Here is a 17,987-nt window from a genome sequence, read left to right on the forward strand (position 1 = left end):
ATTTTTTTTTGACGTGCTTGGCTGTACCTTGCGCTTTATTCATAAAATGACAACAGATAGAAATGTTCTGAACTGATTTTAGAGAGAAATAGCGCGTAATGTTTGTTCATCAAGAGGAATATTGCGCGCAATGCGCAACATGGAGCAGCTCCGGTGGATCACAAGAAACATGCGCAGATATTTTCCACACAGGGATGGCAGGTATTTTACACACTACTGATGTATTTAAGTGCTTAACGAGTTTGATATTGCATTATGTTATGTTATATAAAAATAACATACTATATTGTCTATCCTATCGATTGTGTGCTTAATGTTCTCTTCTCTGAGCGTGTGCTGATTAAGGAGGGTTCAAATGCAAATATTATGAAATCATACGCGGGTAAAAGGGAAGGAAAACGAAGTCACATGCATCATTGTACATATTTGCAAATCAAGTGGTGGATATACATTTCTTTTCTAACAATCTACAAATAAGCGTTTGAAAATAAGTCAGGTGTGACCTTGTGTCTGAATGCGTCATAGACGGCTGACACTGCTGAACATGATGACTTATTCCCATGAGACTCGACAGAGGCTGCATTTGAATCTTTTTCAGGCTTATAGTCTACTGATGTACGTAAGGCACGTAAGAAAGGACTACTTTAAATATTCTGTAGGCCCATTAGATTACGTCATATTCTGATTCTGATTATTTTATTGGGGAGAGCATTGTCATACGGCGAAGTTTTCATATTTCAGTTACTATGTTTTGAGTCTAAAGTTGAAAATAAACTATTTTTTTCCCATTTTATTCTTTTAATCACATATCTAATATTAAGACATTTTTGTAATTTCTGTCCACCGAACAAAAATCACACAATAATAATTTAATCAACAACACAATAAAACCAAACTACATTCAATTGAATTGAAAGCGTATTTTTGACAAACTGCTATAGGTTATCTATCTATCTATCTATCTATCTATCTATCTATCTCCCAAATTCATTAATTAGGCCTGCACTTTAATTTTCCTCAAGTAAAATGCTAAAGCATTGCTGTTTTCTTTTCCATTCTGACTAGTAGTGTACTTGCCAATTTTTGCTTTTCAGTATGTGTATGTTCTTCCATGATACAAAGTCCCCAGGGGACTGTGGTGATGCCCTTTTTTTAAGCTAGTGCATCTGAGAGGTCAAGATTTGTAATTTGTACTTTTAAAAAGAAAATGTTCAACAATTAAAAATAATATTATCAGAACTAAAGCTTATGAGTTATTGTGGGGGGGTGGTAAAAATCATGGTTTACAGTGCAGTACCACAATTGGCTTGTTTTTTACAGGTAAAAAAATGTTCAACTAAATGAAAATAAACTACAGTACTGATACTGTAAATGAAAATACAGTAATAATACTGTAAATAAAATACAGTAAATATATTATTGTACTGTAAATGCAATTAGAGTAATAATACTGTAAACATTGTTACAGTAAATTACTGGCATCCAGCTGCCAGTAAGTTACTGTAAAATTTACAGCAACCTATTTACAGTGTGTTTCTTGAATTTTTGTGGATCACAACTTCTCCAGAAAAGCCTTAACATCTTTCTCTTTCTTTCTTTCTTTCTTTCTTTCTTTCTTTCTTTCTTTCTTTCTTTCAGAATCGTGTCCATATGAATGCCTCTCTGACTTGACGTAAGAGTCTTTGCAAAGGTTTCTGGCTGATGGCGTGAAATGTCGCAGAGCAAGTCTTCTGTGATGCCACAAAGGGTAAAGTAAAACTCATTCATGTTTATGTTCTCTTAAATGAAATTTAAGTGTTTAAAGATAAAGTAGCCTAGTAATATCTCCCATACTACTTATGTTTAATCCTGAATATTTTGGGAGGAAAATGTATTACTTGTGTGAAAGATCATCGATTTGGACCATTCAAAGACAGCTTTGCAGGTGGTCCAGATAGCCCCTGCTGGTAGGTGCTGTAACTACACCATTGATTGTTCTCTTATTTAACGACATGGTTGTAAGTAACGTCTTTCTGAAAAAGGCAGTAGACAAAAAAAAAAAAAAAAAACTTTAAATAGTTATGAAAGTTGTGAAAATGACATGCTTTAGTCTTTTTATACAGTGTATGCCATTGTAAAGACGATCCCTCACAGGCTTGTTTACATTCGCGTTAACATTCGATGTGGCGTCTAACCTGATTAAATTCTGTTGTGTAGGCAAAAAAATATTTAACAATTTTTATATAGCATAGTAGATGTTTTACCAGAGTCCTTTTCAAAAGTTTCAAAAGTCTGAAATTAATTTGTAGCCTATAGCCTTTCGTGTCTGCTGCATAACAGTCTGTATCTGTTTTTATACAGTCTATGGTCTGTATGCACTTTTTTTTTTTACACAAAATGAATGAAATACATTTAAAAATGCAATATAACCAGATTTATTTGTCAAATGATAGCTTAGTAAGATCATATGGCAGTTTAAACTGATTATAGCTGCATAGTATATGCTGTTTTTACATATATTAATAATATAGTAGGTGCTATACACACAATATGCATTAAGCAGTAGCAGTATGCTTGTTTTATAGTTTTAGGCCTAAACTCAGTTTATGACCTTTTACTGCCATCTAGTGGCAGAGGAACATCTAACAAGAAAAAAATCTCCTTCAAAGGTCCCTCCACCTACTGTTTACGTCAAAATGTAAGTCTTTAAAAATTATATTATATTATATTTCTTAATATTATATTTTTATTGTAAATATATCTTTAAATAATATATATGTGATTACATTTCTGATTAATTGTATTAAATATACAGTATATTATGAATTTTAGTGTAAGTCAAAACAACTTGTGATAGTTTTCATTCCTTGTTTATTCATCTTTATTGAAAAATGTAACAATATTGTACAGCGTTATAAGTGCAGCAGCATTCCAAAGACTGAATAATAAAAAACAAAAAGGTATTTTAATAATGATTAGGAAGGCCAGTGGTTCCAATCCATGGGACATTCAAAAAGCACACAAACACATAATTCAGGTACATTTATGTATATTGCAGTGCTTTATGGATAAACAAATGTGATTATGGATGAACAAACACACAGTATGTGTTCTAATGGCACAAAAAAAAACACACAGGAGACAATTAAATGCACACTTAAATCTATTACTAATGTGCCAAAAAGATGCATAAACATGAACGTTTCAGATCGAAATATTGATCTTGTTTGCACAGACAGTAAATTGTATGCTCTTTATTTTGCAACATTTATGAATATATAGATAGATACATAGTTTTTTAAATTATATATGTATTTTATAGAATACATTTGTATATACTATGTATTTATTCAGGAAACAAGTTGTTCATCATGTAGTCAATTTTCAAGGTGACACTGCTTATGAGCTTTAATAATATTTATAAAACCACCACAACCAGCATTCTTTAGATTAGTGTGACATATCTTGTACATGTAGTGTTAAACTGAGGCAAGGCATGAAGAAATGTGATTGTGTGATAAAAAAATAAATAAAAAAAAAGAACTAGATCACAGGAAATGACTGTGTACACTTCAGCATGATCTGTGGTCATCAGGGAGATAAAGCTGCAGGTCGATGAAATCTATTAGTGTAAGAGGAAAAGGCTAAGCACAAAGGCAACTTCGTCGGTTGTGCAGAAAGCTTTTACTTGCATCTCCTCAGCACCTCCTGCATTTTCTCCTGCACGTTCCTCATATTCTCTTCCCACTCTTCGTTTCGGGATTCCAAATCATCCCCCAGGATGCCGTAGTAGCCCATCAGAGCGATGAAGCCGATGCAGAACAGGTACGCGAGTCGAGTGCAGAGGTTTTCCATGACGCGCTGGTCACCCTGCGAATGCTTCATGTAGACGTCTAGGATGGGCTGGCTGAAGAGTTTGCGCTTCCCCATCACGCCTTCGTAAAGTGTGTACATGTTCTGGTCATCTTTATCATTGATGAAACTCTTTACGAAATCATCTTTCTTGCGTTGCACTTGCTCCGGTTTGGCCTCCACGATCGCCATGAATTTGCGGAACTGATTGCGAATGTTTTCTTCCACCTCGTGGTACTGTTTGTCCACCGTTTCCTTCCTGATTTGCAGCAGGGCTTGACGGTTCTGCTGCGAGATTTCGTCAAGGGCTCGATTCACGCTGCCAAACTCTCGTTTGAGTTTCTGAATGTCTTCATCGTCCACGTGGTGCAGCACCACCCGGATGAGAGAACCAGCCACACCGAAGATGGGATTGACCACCGCTGCTGCAGACGAGATGGTGGCCACACATTCCAGAACCTTCACTAGACCCCTCTTCAGCTTCTCGGGGTCATCAAATATCTCATTGTCAGCCATTGTGTCCGGAGGAAGATTGTAGGACAGTCTTAACGGTTAGTTCACCTGAAGGAGGAAACAGATCACAATCTTAAAGTTAAACAGAATTTCCAACAAAAATATGTATTTACCATGCACTACTGTTACAAGAATATTCCGGGGTCAGTCAGGGCTATTATAGTTAACTACAAATGAAACAAAATCTAAAACCATTCAAAAAGATCATAAATGACGTACTTGAAATAAAATAAACATTATATATATATATATAATTGGAAAACTGAAAATAAAAAAATAAAAACAATCCAAATATTAATAAAAGTAATATTAATATTAATAAAACAATAATATTATTAAATTATTAATGAAAAAAACTATAGTAGTATCTAAATGATACGAAGATTCAATACAGGTTAAGCTCAATTAGCATTTGTGGCATAATGTTGATTATCACAAGAATAATTTTGTTCCTCCTTTTCTTAAAAAGCAAAAAACGAGGTTACAGTCAAGCACTTATGAGGTAAATGAGGTCCATTTTTGGAGTGTTTAAAAGCAAAAATGTCCAGCTTTTTTATTTAACTCTCACATTAATTCTGTTAAAATGTGCATATTATTTGAGTTGTAAATCTGTTGAAGTTATATATTTAGATTTTTTTAGGCATTATGTTGTCATGATGACTAAGTTGTAAAAAAATGGTTATAGTGATTTTTACACTAAAATCATGCTAACATGCATGTTGTTAAGTCTTGTGGCTGTACTTGTAAAACAGTGAGTTTTTACGGTCTAAACAGTGAGTATTAAATGTCTAAGGATTGGCCTTATTCACTTCCATTGTACATCAAATGCCTCAATGTAACCCAGAAAGAAAGAAGTGGAAATTGTAATCAGCATTATGTGACGTGACGTGACATGTGGCCAAGTATGGTGACCCATACTTGGAATTAGTAGAATTAATTAACCCATCCAAAGTGCACACACACAGCAGTGAACACACACACCCGGAGCAGTGGGCAGCCATTTATGCAGGCGGCGCCCGGGGAGCAGTGGGGGTTCGGTGCCTTGCTCAAGGGCACCTCAGTCGTGGTATTGAAGGTGGAAGAGAGCGCTGTACATTCACTCCCCCCACCTACAATCCCTGCCGGACCTGAGACTCGAACCCACAACCTTTGGTTTACAAGTCCGACTCTCTAACCATTAGGCCACGACTTCCCCATGCCATAAATGTTGCTAATTGAGTTCAACTTGTACTGAATAGTTCAGATTAGACTGAAGTTTGCATTTAATGCAAATCAATGCAATTTGCAATTTGGCAAGCAAAGTCCATATTCACCTGCATTCTGCACACAGTCTTTAGTGTGTTCACATCATGAATTGACTTGGCAGAAATCACATTTGGCCATATAAAATGACAAATAAAGAGACTAACTGCCATGATATGAGAGTAAAAATAGATTCATTTATTGTGCAAAGAATCAGAGATGTTCCACAAAACATAAGCAAACAATTATATAATAATTCATAATAACTCGTGTAACTCGCATCAAAGGCTCATATGATATTGGAAATACTTTTTTACAATATATTCAGTCCAAAACATGCTTAACATAATTAAAAAAAAAATTAAACTGCGATATACAGTGTTAAAAACTTTGCACTACTTTAGTATTGCATTGAAAAGTCCATTGGCAAGCAGGAAAAGATTCACCCATTTTACACCCCACACGATTTATTTAAATTTCCTAATTCAAGACTGCTTACAACATTTAAAATTTCAGCGTATGAAATGAATCGTTCAGTGCAATGTTCCCACTTCAGTTTTCCTCAGTGCATTGGTCCAGAACTTCTTGCATCTTGGCTTGAATTTCAATGACCCTCGGGCCCCATTTGGCTCTCACTTCATCCTCGTCATCTTCACTGGCGGCGTAGTAGGCCATCAGCGCCATTAGACCGATGTAGAACAGGTGGGCGATGTGAGAGCAGCGGGCCTCCATCACCTTTTTGTTTCTTTGGCAGTTCTCCAGGTAAACCTGCAGGATGGGCCTCCCAAACAAAGAGGCACCTTTCACACCACGGTAATACAAATCTAAGCTCATGTCCATCTCATCCTTCTCGTAGATCTTCACAAACTCCTCCATGTGACGATCCGAGTTTTACAAGTCCGACTCTCTAACCATTAGGCCACGACTTCCCCATGCCATAAATGTTGCTAATTGAGTTCAACTTGTACTGAATAGTTCAGATTAGACTGAAGTTTGCATTTAATGCAAATCAATGCAATTTGCAATTTGGCAAGCAAAGTCCATATTCACCTGCATTCTGCACACAGTCTTTAGTGTGTTCACATCATGAATTGACTTGGCAGAAATCACATTTGGCCATATAAAATGACAAATAAAGAGACTAACTGCCATGATATGAGAGTAAAAATAGATTCATTTATTGTGCAAAGAATCAGAGATGTTCCACAAAACATAAGCAAACAATTATATAATAATTCATAATAACTCATGTAACTCGCATCAAAGGCTCATATGATATTGGAAATACTTTTTTACAATATATTCAGTCCAAAACATGCTTAACATAATTAAAAAAAAAATTAAACTGCGATATACAGTGTTAAAAACTTTGCACTACTTTAGTATTGCATTGAAAAGTCCATTGGCAAGCAGGAAAAGATTCACCCATTTTACACCCCACACGATTTATTTAAATTTCCTAATTCAAGACTGCTTACAACATTTAAAATTTCAGCGTATGAAATGAATCGTTCAGTGCAATGTTCCCACTTCAGTTTTCCTCAGTGCATTGGTCCAGAACTTCTTGCATCTTGGCTTGAATTTCAATGACCCTCGGGCCCCATTTGGCTCTCACTTCATCCTCGTCATCTTCACTGGCGGCGTAGTAGGCCATCAGCGCCATTAGACCGATGTAGAACAGGTGGGCGATGTGAGAGCAGCGGGCCTCCATCACCTTTTTGTTTCTTTGGCAGTTCTCCAGGTAAACCTGCAGCATGGGCTTCCCAAACAGAGCGGCACCTTTCACTCCGCGGTAATACGTTTCTAAGCTCAGATCCATCTTATCATTCTCGTAGATCTTCACAAACTCCTCCATGTGACGATCCGAGTTCTCAGGGTTCACTTTTACTCTTTCCACCATGGTGTTGAAAGCGTTGTACTGATGTTTGATGACTTCCTCGTGCTTACCGAAATTCTCATTGATTTCGTCGATGCGGATTTGTCGCAGGGTCTGCTTGTTCTTCTCCGAGATGATTTCCAGCTTCTCATGGATCTGTTTGAAGTCCTTGTTCATCTCATGGTCCTCCTCATCCACGAGGCCTTTCCTGACCACCCCGACCACTGAAGTCACAATCCCGAAGAGAGGATTTATGTTGGAGGCGAAGGAGGAGATTTTCTCCACATAGCACAGCACTTTGGCCGCAGTCACTTTGATCTGCTGTTTTTCTGCCATAGATGGGTCTGAATCTTTGGTTCTTCTAGGCTTTCAGTCTTGGCTGATTCTGAAATGAAAGGAAAACTTGTTTTTAATTATTCATATCAAAACAGCACAGACCATAATAATACTTTAACACTTCCTGAACAACAATCAAGTTTGAAACTTGCATGCTTCCTTGGACATTTGATTTTAAATATACACCAAAAAAAAATGGCTTTGAAACTAATTTTAATTTAGAAATTGCTAGTAAATTTCACAAATAATTACAAATAAATGGCAGTAACACATTAAATTAAACATACTAAAATAGTATTTTCTTGTAAAATGTACTGCAATAACCTCTATTAACTTTTTTTTTTTTTTTAACAATGTTAGTCTTTTCGGCAGAAATGGTGAAAGCTGTAGCCTTCAGCATTGTGTGTAGACATTACAGAGAGAGCAATTCCACAATGTGACAGTTCACTATTTTGACACTGAACTTGCAGTGTCTAATAAGAGAAATGCATTGTGGAATTGCCTTATCTGAGTATAAATTTATGCATTTAAATTTTGATGTAAACGTTCATTTCATTCAATTATAAAATAGTTCAGTGCAATTCAAACAGATTATTTTACTTAGTATTTGTGCACATTTCGTATTGTATATGCATATTAGTGTATCATGCTGTTAGCTGAGCAACATCAGTCTGTGTTGGAATCATTTGCGAGTCAATTCTCTAGAACTTTTATTTGAGTAGCCTTTGTGGAGTTTCCTAAATTGCTTACTTGTGAGGTTTAATGACCATTAAATTCTACCTTAAAAGACAGTGGTAGGTTTTCTAATAGGATTATATTTTCTCTTTCTTTGACCGTAAAAGGTTGCTGTCCAGTTCTGAATCTGCGGTGTCTGGGGTGGGAGTTTTTACCTAATAAGTAACAAAAATATGAACTTTTAAACTATACAAAGTTATATACCATAAAAGATCTAAACCTATATACCAACATTCAGTTTATTTATAGGTCTTCATGCTTTCAGAATGGAAGTTCACAGGAAGTACTGACTCAAATTCACACATTATTTAATTGTAATCAAAAACCGGTTTGCACAGGAAAACAAACAAAACGTGTAATTCTACAACTAAAACAATGCAGTTAATAAGCACGTTGTGCTTGACATACCCATTAAACCACATGGCATAATGAATGATGTCATACTCAAGTTTTCCTTTACTATAAATTAAAAGATTTTCTAAAAGCAACTAAAAGAGTTTTTGTCTATGTCGGTTTGGTAAAATAGGTTTCTAGGCGGAATGAATGGCAGGATGGCTTGTAAACAGGCTAACACAATTAGCTCAAGAGGGAGGTTAGACAAACAGCATCGTTCAGATACATGAAGCAGCAATATCATTTCATTTTCATGTCACAGGATGCATGTTAAGTAGAACCTAGAAGCAGGAGAATGTTCTAAGCTACGGATCTTACCTGTAAATGTGTCTGTAGCTGCTCGGTTCCTAATGGTGCTGCTGCTGTTTTTGTACAAGCAGCCACCATTTCACTGTCCGGTCTGAGAAACAGCCCCGCCCCCTCTTTGCCATATAAGGGTAGGGTGTGGGCGTGACTCATACCACAGCAATGCTGATTGGTTTAGAAGAGAAAAAAAGTATGCTGCTTTTCCGCAATCCCCTTTCTGAAGAACACACACACACCCTGCATGGAAAATGGCTGCAATGCGTTCTGCTAAGTTCAGTTATGGATCTTGTCACTTGTAGACAAGAATGAATAACTAGGGGGAGCAGATGAGTAAATAGGGATAAGGAAATAGAGATCATTTGGTTTGTCTGTGTAAAAAAAGAGGAAATTCTGACTTTGACTAGTCTAATATTAATGCGTGAGTCAAAAAAATATAGTACGTGTGCATGTGGGAAAAAATAGTTTATAGGCCTCAGACATCAAACACACTGTGTATAGATAGTAAAACTATTCTTACAGTCAATTAAATGCAGTAATTACATAAAAAGGTTCTATTCATTCCACTCGTGCTTCATGAATGAGGTGGTGAGTGTGTAAAAATTTAGGAAGCAGGTATGTCTTGTTGTGGCTTTTCTGGTTAAGTGAGAAAAACCCACTGAAGCATAAACAAAGGATGAATATATAGTGAAAGGAGAGGCATGTCGGGCAACTGTGCATGTCAGCTGCCATTTGAACAGCTGTAAGAGAGTCAAGTTCATGACAGATGCGTGCTGTGAGCTGGGCTTTGTGTGGGATCGTTTGTAAATAGAGTGCCGGCAGATTTCATTCAATAGGTAACAAAATAATGTGCATGGTATGCTTGGAGGAAAAGGTCACATTTTCTCTTTGTTTAACAAAGAATGAGTGTCGCCTTTAACCAGTTAAGACAGAAAAATGAACTCTTACGTTGCAGTGAGAAAAACTGGATGTCCCAAATGGAGATCTTGTTTTCTTTTTTTCCAAGGACCTGGAAAAAAGGAAAGAACTTTTAGTAAATTCAAAGACTTCTAGCACAGCATATTCAGAAAGCTTCAGGTCAGTTATCTGTAGACCTGTCGCAATAATCAATATATCGACTTATCGTGCAATATATGTACATGACCTAAATAATTTTTGGTGACGCTGTTGAAATTGAAAGAATGACTACTGATAATCTTGGTAGTATTAGTTAGAATGTTATCATATGTTTTACACAGCATTCTATTGTTTTCCAGAAAAGGTGTATATATATATATATATATATATATATATAACTTTTATTTTTGGTAGAGAGTGGTGAGAAAAAAAAAACCTTATTGCTAAACCCTGTTAGGTTTAAGCAGTGACACAACAAATTATCTATGTTAACAAATTATCATTCTGGCTTGTTAAATTATATGACTTTTCATCGGAATATTATGGCATAATCAGAAGCTAAACAGTATGGTCATTAAAATATATTAGTTCTAGTTAATTTTTGTTAAAACTCAAAAAGCACTTTCAGAGAAGCAACGGGGCTATAACGGAAACCGGAAGCCCCATTTCCACCTCTCAGCAACTTCAGCTTCATACCTCACAATTTTGACTATGTCTATCGACATCTACCCAAAAGTTTTTTTCTCCTGATTCATCCAGAGGGGGCAGTAATTTTCATTTTTAGATATTTGAAAGAAAATAAAAAATCAAGACTGTGACAAAAGGGTTCCACTGACACCGATTACTACTTAAAATGTGAACAAAACGAACATTAACTGTTAAAATATCTGTTAAAAGATCTTTTTTTGTGAGATTGCAAAAACATGTAAAATATGGGATGAGACAGCGAAAATGAGAAATGGCAAAAAAAAAAAAAAAGAGCAAGATATAGTATCAATTTATCAGGTTATCAAAGTTTTTATATCACTTCATGGCTTAAAGAATATGACTTCGAAAGCCAATATTATGGCATTATAACTCTGAAGAAGCATAAACATGGTTATAAAATTTCTTTTGTTTTATTTTTTTTTTAGATGAGAATGTTGGCATGGCAAATAAATGTCTGAACTACAACTTCTTAAAGCAATTAAAGAATGACACATCCACATGTTATCAATGTTTTTTGATGTCAAAGTACATTATGGCTCAATAAATATGACTTCACAGGAATACTATAGCAGAATTCTTCAGAAGTATGGCTATAGTACAGTAGCTATAAACATATAAAAGTTAATTTATGTTAAAACTAAAAAAAGCACCTTTTTAACAGGCCAGCAGACTGCTTTATGAAGCTTTGGCAAATTCATGCACTCACTTGAACAATTATCCTCAACCAGGGGCGTTTAACATTTACACTTGTGCATGGGAGAAAATGTTGTAGTAGTTCTGTTCTAGTAATCCTACTTTGAGAGAACAGGGTGTGAATTAAAGTTCACAGAACAATTATGTCTTGTGATGTGATAGTAGCTATAATGCAGCTGCCTTTAGGGGTTAAAACTGATCGAGTGTCCAACTGTTGGCTATGAGAGGACTGTACTGAGAGCTTAGAGGAACAATTTATTAAGCAAAAGAAAAAGGGCTGCAACTCTAAATGAGAGAATGAGTGCATGTTTACCGTTCTCATTTTCCCATTAGAGACACAGACCCTTGTTCCTGATCCATCCAGAGGGGGCAGTAATTTACATTTGAAGATTTCTGATAAAAACGGCAGACAGTAACTAAATGAAAGGGTGTCATTTACTCTGATGCCCCCAAGAGGACTAAAATTTAACCCTTTAAATGTTGGATGGTTGTAGGATATGAATAAAATATTAAATAATATGAATAAAAATTGCACCTACATCCTCCATTCTTCCGTTCTGTCAGTATTTAACCCTTTAGTTTATCTGTATGCCTTATCTTATGTACAAAAAAAAATATATATAAAAAAATCATTAGGTTCATTTATATTAACTAAATTACTCATTTAAATATAATTAAACTTCCCTCCATTTTCATGGACATATGAGACATATAAAATCAAAAGATGAATCATTATTGATTAATATGATAACAACTGATAGGTCATCTGCACCAATGCCAGTCTAACAGCAAAATTTTGTTATAGTTTTATAGTCTATATAGTTTTATATGGATGATAATCAAAATCTGTGCTGTGCTTTACCTAGTCCATGTCAAAAACTAAACAAGGGCCCTCTAAAGTGACTAATCAGAGACTAGTCCATACTATTCAATTAACTAGTCCCTTAACTAAAAAAAACCCAGTTCAGTTACAGTGTTTACACTCCACACTCACTCAGTTCAGACCAGAATCTGATCTCCTAAAGGTTCCTTTTAGTTAGCAATACTAACCATAACTTTGATTATTAATAACTTAACTGTAAAGATGATTATTTTTCCTGCAGTTTTATTTGAAAACGGATTTATATGCTTGAACACAGAGATAACCAACACAGAGTGTCGAGTGAGTCAGGAAGTAACCCGTCCCAACAGCATTCACTACTCCAAGGAGCGGCCATCTTTAAAGCTCTCAAATGGTTCACTCAGAGAAGCTAATTTGTCAAAATGATCTTGCAAAATCACACAAATACACAATAATATCTATGATTTACATGCTTTTAGCACATTTAAGTGTGTTTTATTCATCAAGCACCATCATTAACATGCTTCCTCTCTTTCTTTTCTACAGCATTGCCTGCATGTCAAATTGGCCACTTCCCTTGGACAGGCAGCCAAGGGATAAAGACACAACAATTGCAGACCATCTTTATCAAGCTAAAGCACAACAATACAACATCTTCCTGTGTTTTCCCAACCAATGTGAGTATTTTAAAGAGTTTGACGCACATTTGGAGCAGCTCACTTCAGCCAGCTGCTGTCTGCCCTGTTATAGCTCCCCCTAGCAGCTCCCTCCATATTTCCTTGTTCATGCTAACCATGATATCTATTCTCACCCTATACAGACACCATGCCAAGACCTGTAAAAATCCATATATTGCATGCATCATGGCCAATGTACATCCCAATGAGCCCATCCATCCATTAATGGCCTGGCCATTGGAGAACACAGCTCCTCTTACCTCTTCAGATTGCTACCTCCTCTCCAAAGTCCCAATCCCGACTGTACTTCTTCTTCCCAGCAAACACTGCAAAAGAGGCTCTTCCATTTTAGCTCAATATAGAGGGGTGTTCAAATTGGACTATACCATTTAAATTGGTGTACAGATGGCCCTGGAGCCTCAAAAAGGGCCCTTTGGCCAGCATATAATGCAAGTCTCCACTTGCTACATTGCAGAAGCATATATGAACCCCTATTGACCTGCCCCCTCCTCAAGCCACAGATGACCTCCCCCAATGACATTCAAATATTTCAGGCTTCCAACAGTCAAATAGTCTATACAGAGAGCCGACTGTCACGTCTGGAGGCAGCTGAGGGCGCAGACAGGCTCCAAACAGGCCAGCTGCCAAGCTCTGCCATTGGTTACAACTGGTGCAAGCTATTCATGGGCGACTTTTTATTAAAATAAATCTTTAAATAATGAATTAAAGGTTAGAATGAACCAAATGTATTAAAATAGGGTAATGAAATATGAGCCATCTATTGCATATGCTGGCACAGAGTTATAAAGAACACCCTTCCAATGGTGTCAATGGGTTTCCAAATAGGACACCTGTTTCTAGCAATAATAAAAAAGCTATAATGAGCTTTAGCTGTGGAATTTAAAATATATTTTAAGGTACACTGATCAACAGGTATATACGTATGGATTTGAATCCAACCAGTGTTTAATCGTTGTTTAATAACAATATGAAGTGCCTCTTTATCATCATTTCTGATGGCAGACATTTCCAAGCTACTGTTCCTTTAATGAAAACAAATATGCTCTAAAATTAGCTGTTTAATTATTTCTTTAATGCAAGAATCAGCATACAAAAACAATAACCATCCAATAAAATGAGAAATTATAAACAACCCATTAAATTTCTGGGGATCATGCATCATATTGTGCTGTAACTTGCAAGTACTTTATATTTGTTCTAGACATGCAGAGATACAAAATGGTGCAAACACAGGATATGTGTTTTAACTGTCATGGCTAGAATATTCTGGCGTCTCAAAATATAATGCCTGCTGAAAGTGAAAATAACTCCCGCAGAAACATTTAGCTGAGTGCACACAGGTGTGAAGTCACAGGATGAGTAGTATATAAGGTAGAGCTGTAAAAAAAAAAAGATATCTGGGTATTGAAAGGCATATGTATAGGCTCACACAAGTTGTTTTTTTAATCTGTAATTGTATTTTTGCTCTGAATGTCTCACATATAACATTTTAATATTTATCTGCTAATTAATGTAGTTTAATTTCTAATGTCAAATAACTATGTACTAGTTCTAATCCAGTACCAGGGTGGTTTGTATTTGAAATAAATTGTGTGCATACATTAATTGTGGTAAGCACATTTACTACTTTTAAATCATTATTATTCCATCACCACTTTAATTCAAAATGTTAAACATATAGAATGCATTTCAATTCAAAAGAGCAAATTCAAAGCCCCTGACTAGTGTCAGAGTTTTTTTCAGTTTATTCCAGTTATGTCTATGCAGTATTTCGTCTCATGTTGTGCACACTTTTGAGAGTCCAGAAGTCTTACAACCCTCCCAATCTGCTCAGCCATCAAATTTCTAATTTTTTAATTGAAAAAAATGAAATGAAAACCTTGTGTGAGAAAACAAAATAACCTGTAAATTCAGATGACACAAGGTCGGGATGGTGTTTGTCCTATGATTTTACCCCATTCCTGGTTTTTAACTGGGTAAACAGGTGTCCTGCAACACTCACTGGTGCAGTAGCGGTGTATGCTTTAGCTTTAAGCATGCTTAGAAACAAAACTGAATTAAACTAAATAATAAAAACGCTTACCGGCATTGCACAAAAACTGAAGGAAAAATATGGTGCGCCAAACCAAACTATAAAATGCGCAAGTAGCCTATCAGTGCGAATACTATCCAACATCCAAGTGTAGGATGATTTTCAGACAGGCATCCGTTAACTGCCCGACGCCACGTGTTGTTATCCCAAACAAACAAGTGCGGCATCACTACAGGTATAGGCTATACACGGCCTGTGAAATCTGATCTAATGCGAAACATCGCGAAATCGTCTGCAAATTATTACTGGTTCTGGTATGACACCAGGAATTAAGACAATATATAAAGGTAGGATAAAAACATAAATGTCAAAACGAGACTCACAGACACACTTAATGTTCATGGATTGCTTTCAGAGATTTTGTTAATGCGTCGGGTCCGTCAGTTCTTTTGATGGACGTCAGCACAGCATTACTAATTTGTACCCAGAAGTGAGCAAAATCTCCCTTTGAGGAGGTTTTCATTCTGTCTGAGGTCAGGCATTAATTAAATCTTACACATAAATTTAATAAAATTACCAGGCAAGCTTGTTGATTAAAAAGAGTCTTGCATTAAAGATAATTTTACTATTTTGTTCTTTACGTGATCTTTCTTTCTTTTGTTGGTTTTGCGTTTTTGTTTAATGGATTAAAAAAAAATCAGCTTCCTCTAATTACGAAACGTGCTAATTTTTGATTAACTTAAAATCTTTATACTGGGCAGACTAATGTGCAATTTGTACTTGTATACAGTATTGGCATAAATCATAAATCTGGCAGATTATGAGATGAACAAGTTGTAAGTGTGCATTAACAGTCCCAGTGGGTGATAGCCAAGATATTAAAGTGTCTTAAAATGTTTTTCTGTCAAGTATCAAGTCTGACAATTTATTAATGCTTTATATTGGTTTTAAAACATTTTGAATACCCTTCAAGCTCCTGAATGAAATTGACACCTTTCCCCCCACATCATTTTGTCAATAAAGCCAAACCACTGGATAAACTTAAACTTATATTCAACACCAGATTACAGTAATAATCATAGAGGTGAGTAATATGTATCACTGTGTATAATGTTGCGTTAAAATATATTGTATTGACACACGACATACTGTACTATGAAATGCCAAATAAAGCCTGTTCCACCTTATGTACAGTTGTCTTCACCTATATTGCATGTGTCCATATATTGTCCATATATTACAGTCATGGCCAAAAGTTTTGGCAGTGACATAAATTTTGTGTTTTGCAAAGTTTGCTGCTTAAGCTGTTGTGGTGTTCATTCACTTTGTTTCTAGATTATTGTGTAGAGTGATCAGATGCATTTTAAATAATTGAAGTAACTGACACAAAATGACCAGCTAACATTAATTGACTAATCATATCAGCAGCACATGTGAAAGTGTGAATGAGTACTAGTGAGGTGAAATCACTATCATACTCATTAGATTGTAAGAGCAGACTGATTGCTATAAAAGGAGGGAAGAAGCGCCCCTAATCATTGTGTTTTTGTTAGCAATGGTTACTTACAAAGAAACACGTGCAGCCATCATCGCAGTTTTCAGGACGTCCCAGAGTGTCCAGCAAGCGCCAGGACCGTCTCCTCCTGAGGAGTCAGCTACGGAATCGTGTCACCAGCAGTGCAGAGCTTGCTCAGGAATGGCAACAGGTTGGTGTGAGAGCATCTGCAAGCACAGTGAGGCCAAGACTTTTGGACAACGGCCTGGTGTCAAGAAGGGCAGCAAAGAAGCCACTTCTCTCCAAGAAAAACATCAAGGACAGACTGAATACCAGGCAAGCTTGTTGATTAAAAAGAGTCTTGCATTAAAGATAATTTTACTATTTTGTTCTTTACGTGATCTTTCTTTCTTTTGTTGGTTTTGCGTTTTTGTTTAATGGATTAAAAAAAAATCAGCTTCCTCTAATTACGAAACGTGCTAATTTTTGATTAACTTAAAATCTTTATACTGGGCAGACTAATGTGCAATTTGTACTTGTATACAGTATTGGCATAAATCATAAATCTGGCAGATTATGAGATGAACAAGTTGTAAGTGTGCATTAACAGTCCCAGTGGGTGATAGCCAAGATATTAAAGTGTCTTAAAATGTTTTTCTGTCAAGTATCAAGTCTGACAATTTATTAATGCTTTATATTGGTTTTAAAACATTTTGAATACCCTTCAAGCTCCTGAATGAAATTGACACCTTTCCCCCCACATCATTTTGTCAATAAAGCCAAACCACTGGATAAACTTAAACTTATATTCAACACCAGATTACAGTAATAATCATAGAGGTGAGTAATATGTATCACTGTGTATAATGTTGCGTTAAAATATATTGTATTGACACACGACATACTGTACTATGAAATGCCAAATAAAGCCTGTTCCACCTTATGTACAGTTGTCTTCACCTATATTGCATGTGTCCATATATTGTCCATATATTACAGTCATGGCCAAAAGTTTTGGCAGTGACATAAATTTTGTGTTTTGCAAAGTTTGCTGCTTAAGCTGTTGTGGTGTTCATTCACTTTGTTTCTAGATTATTGTGTAGAGTGATCAGATGCATTTTAAATAATTGAAGTAACTGACACAAAATGACCAGCTAACATTAATTGACTAATCATATCAGCAGCACATGTGAAAGTGTGAATGAGTACTAGTGAGGTGAAATTACTATCATACTCATTAGATTGTAAGAGCAGACTGATTGCTATAAAAGGAGGGAAGAAGCGCCCCTAATCATTGTGTTTTTGTTAGCAATGGTTACTTACAAAGAAACACGTGCAGCCATCATCGCAGTTTTCAGGACGTCCCAGAGTGTCCAGCAAGCGCCAGGACCGTC

At 36.0% G+C, this 17,987-nt stretch overlaps 2 protein-coding genes and 1 long non-coding RNA gene across 6 annotated transcripts; 1 reads left to right on the forward strand and 2 right to left on the reverse strand.

The window, feature by feature from the left end:
- The first annotated feature begins 128 nt into the window (after positions 1-128).
- Positions 129-13,299, forward strand: LOC107688236 (uncharacterized). The gene is made up of 4 exons (XR_001634213.1): positions 129-201; positions 1,639-1,747; positions 12,915-13,045; positions 13,189-13,299. It is a non-coding gene; the product is annotated as an uncharacterized LOC107688236 (long non-coding RNA).
- rpz (rapunzel) lies at positions 2,834-15,721 on the reverse strand. Of its 3 annotated transcripts, none has more exons than XM_016485852.1 (4): positions 15,482-15,721; positions 13,306-13,371; positions 10,178-10,238; positions 2,834-4,392 (listed from the first exon to the last, which is right to left on the reverse strand). In XM_016485852.1, exon 4 carries the CDS (start codon positions 4,345-4,347, stop codon positions 3,664-3,666), a length of 684 nt encoding a protein of 227 aa, XP_016341338.1. In that variant the 5' UTR covers positions 4,348-4,392; positions 10,178-10,238; positions 13,306-13,371; positions 15,482-15,721; the 3' UTR covers positions 2,834-3,663. The 3 variants fall into 3 exon arrangements, with proteins under 3 accessions (XP_016341338.1, XP_016341339.1, XP_016341337.1); XM_016485853.1 differs by lacking the exon at positions 15,482-15,721 and adding an exon at positions 15,150-15,444; XM_016485851.1 differs by lacking the exon at positions 15,482-15,721 and having other exon boundaries at positions 13,306-14,509.
- Positions 6,922-8,855, reverse strand: LOC107688233 (uncharacterized). Of its 2 annotated transcripts, none has more exons than XM_016485855.1 (2): positions 8,579-8,855; positions 6,922-7,847 (listed from the first exon to the last, which is right to left on the reverse strand). In XM_016485855.1, the coding sequence occupies exon 2, from the start codon at positions 7,796-7,798 to the stop codon at positions 7,118-7,120; it is 681 nt and encodes a 226-aa protein (XP_016341341.1). In that variant the 5' UTR covers positions 7,799-7,847; positions 8,579-8,855; the 3' UTR covers positions 6,922-7,117. The 2 variants fall into 2 exon arrangements, with proteins under 2 accessions (XP_016341341.1, XP_016341340.1); XM_016485854.1 differs by having other exon boundaries at positions 8,549-8,855.
- Positions 15,722-17,987: the final 2,266 nt, after the last annotated feature.

Source organism: Sinocyclocheilus anshuiensis, unplaced genomic scaffold (assembly GCF_001515605.1).
Source record: "Sinocyclocheilus anshuiensis isolate Anshui unplaced genomic scaffold, SAMN03320099.WGS_v1.1 scaffold1162, whole genome shotgun sequence".
NCBI lineage: Eukaryota > Metazoa > Chordata > Actinopteri > Cypriniformes > Cyprinidae > Sinocyclocheilus > Sinocyclocheilus anshuiensis.

What these genes read in the sequence shown, in the direction of transcription:
- rpz (XM_016485852.1), bottom strand. Translation starts at nt 4,347, where the DNA reads ATGGCTGACAATGAGATATTTGATGACCCCGAGAAGCTGAAGAGGGGT.
- LOC107688233 (XM_016485855.1), bottom strand. Translation starts at nt 7,798, where the DNA reads ATGGCAGAAAAACAGCAGATCAAAGTGACTGCGGCCAAAGTGCTGTGC.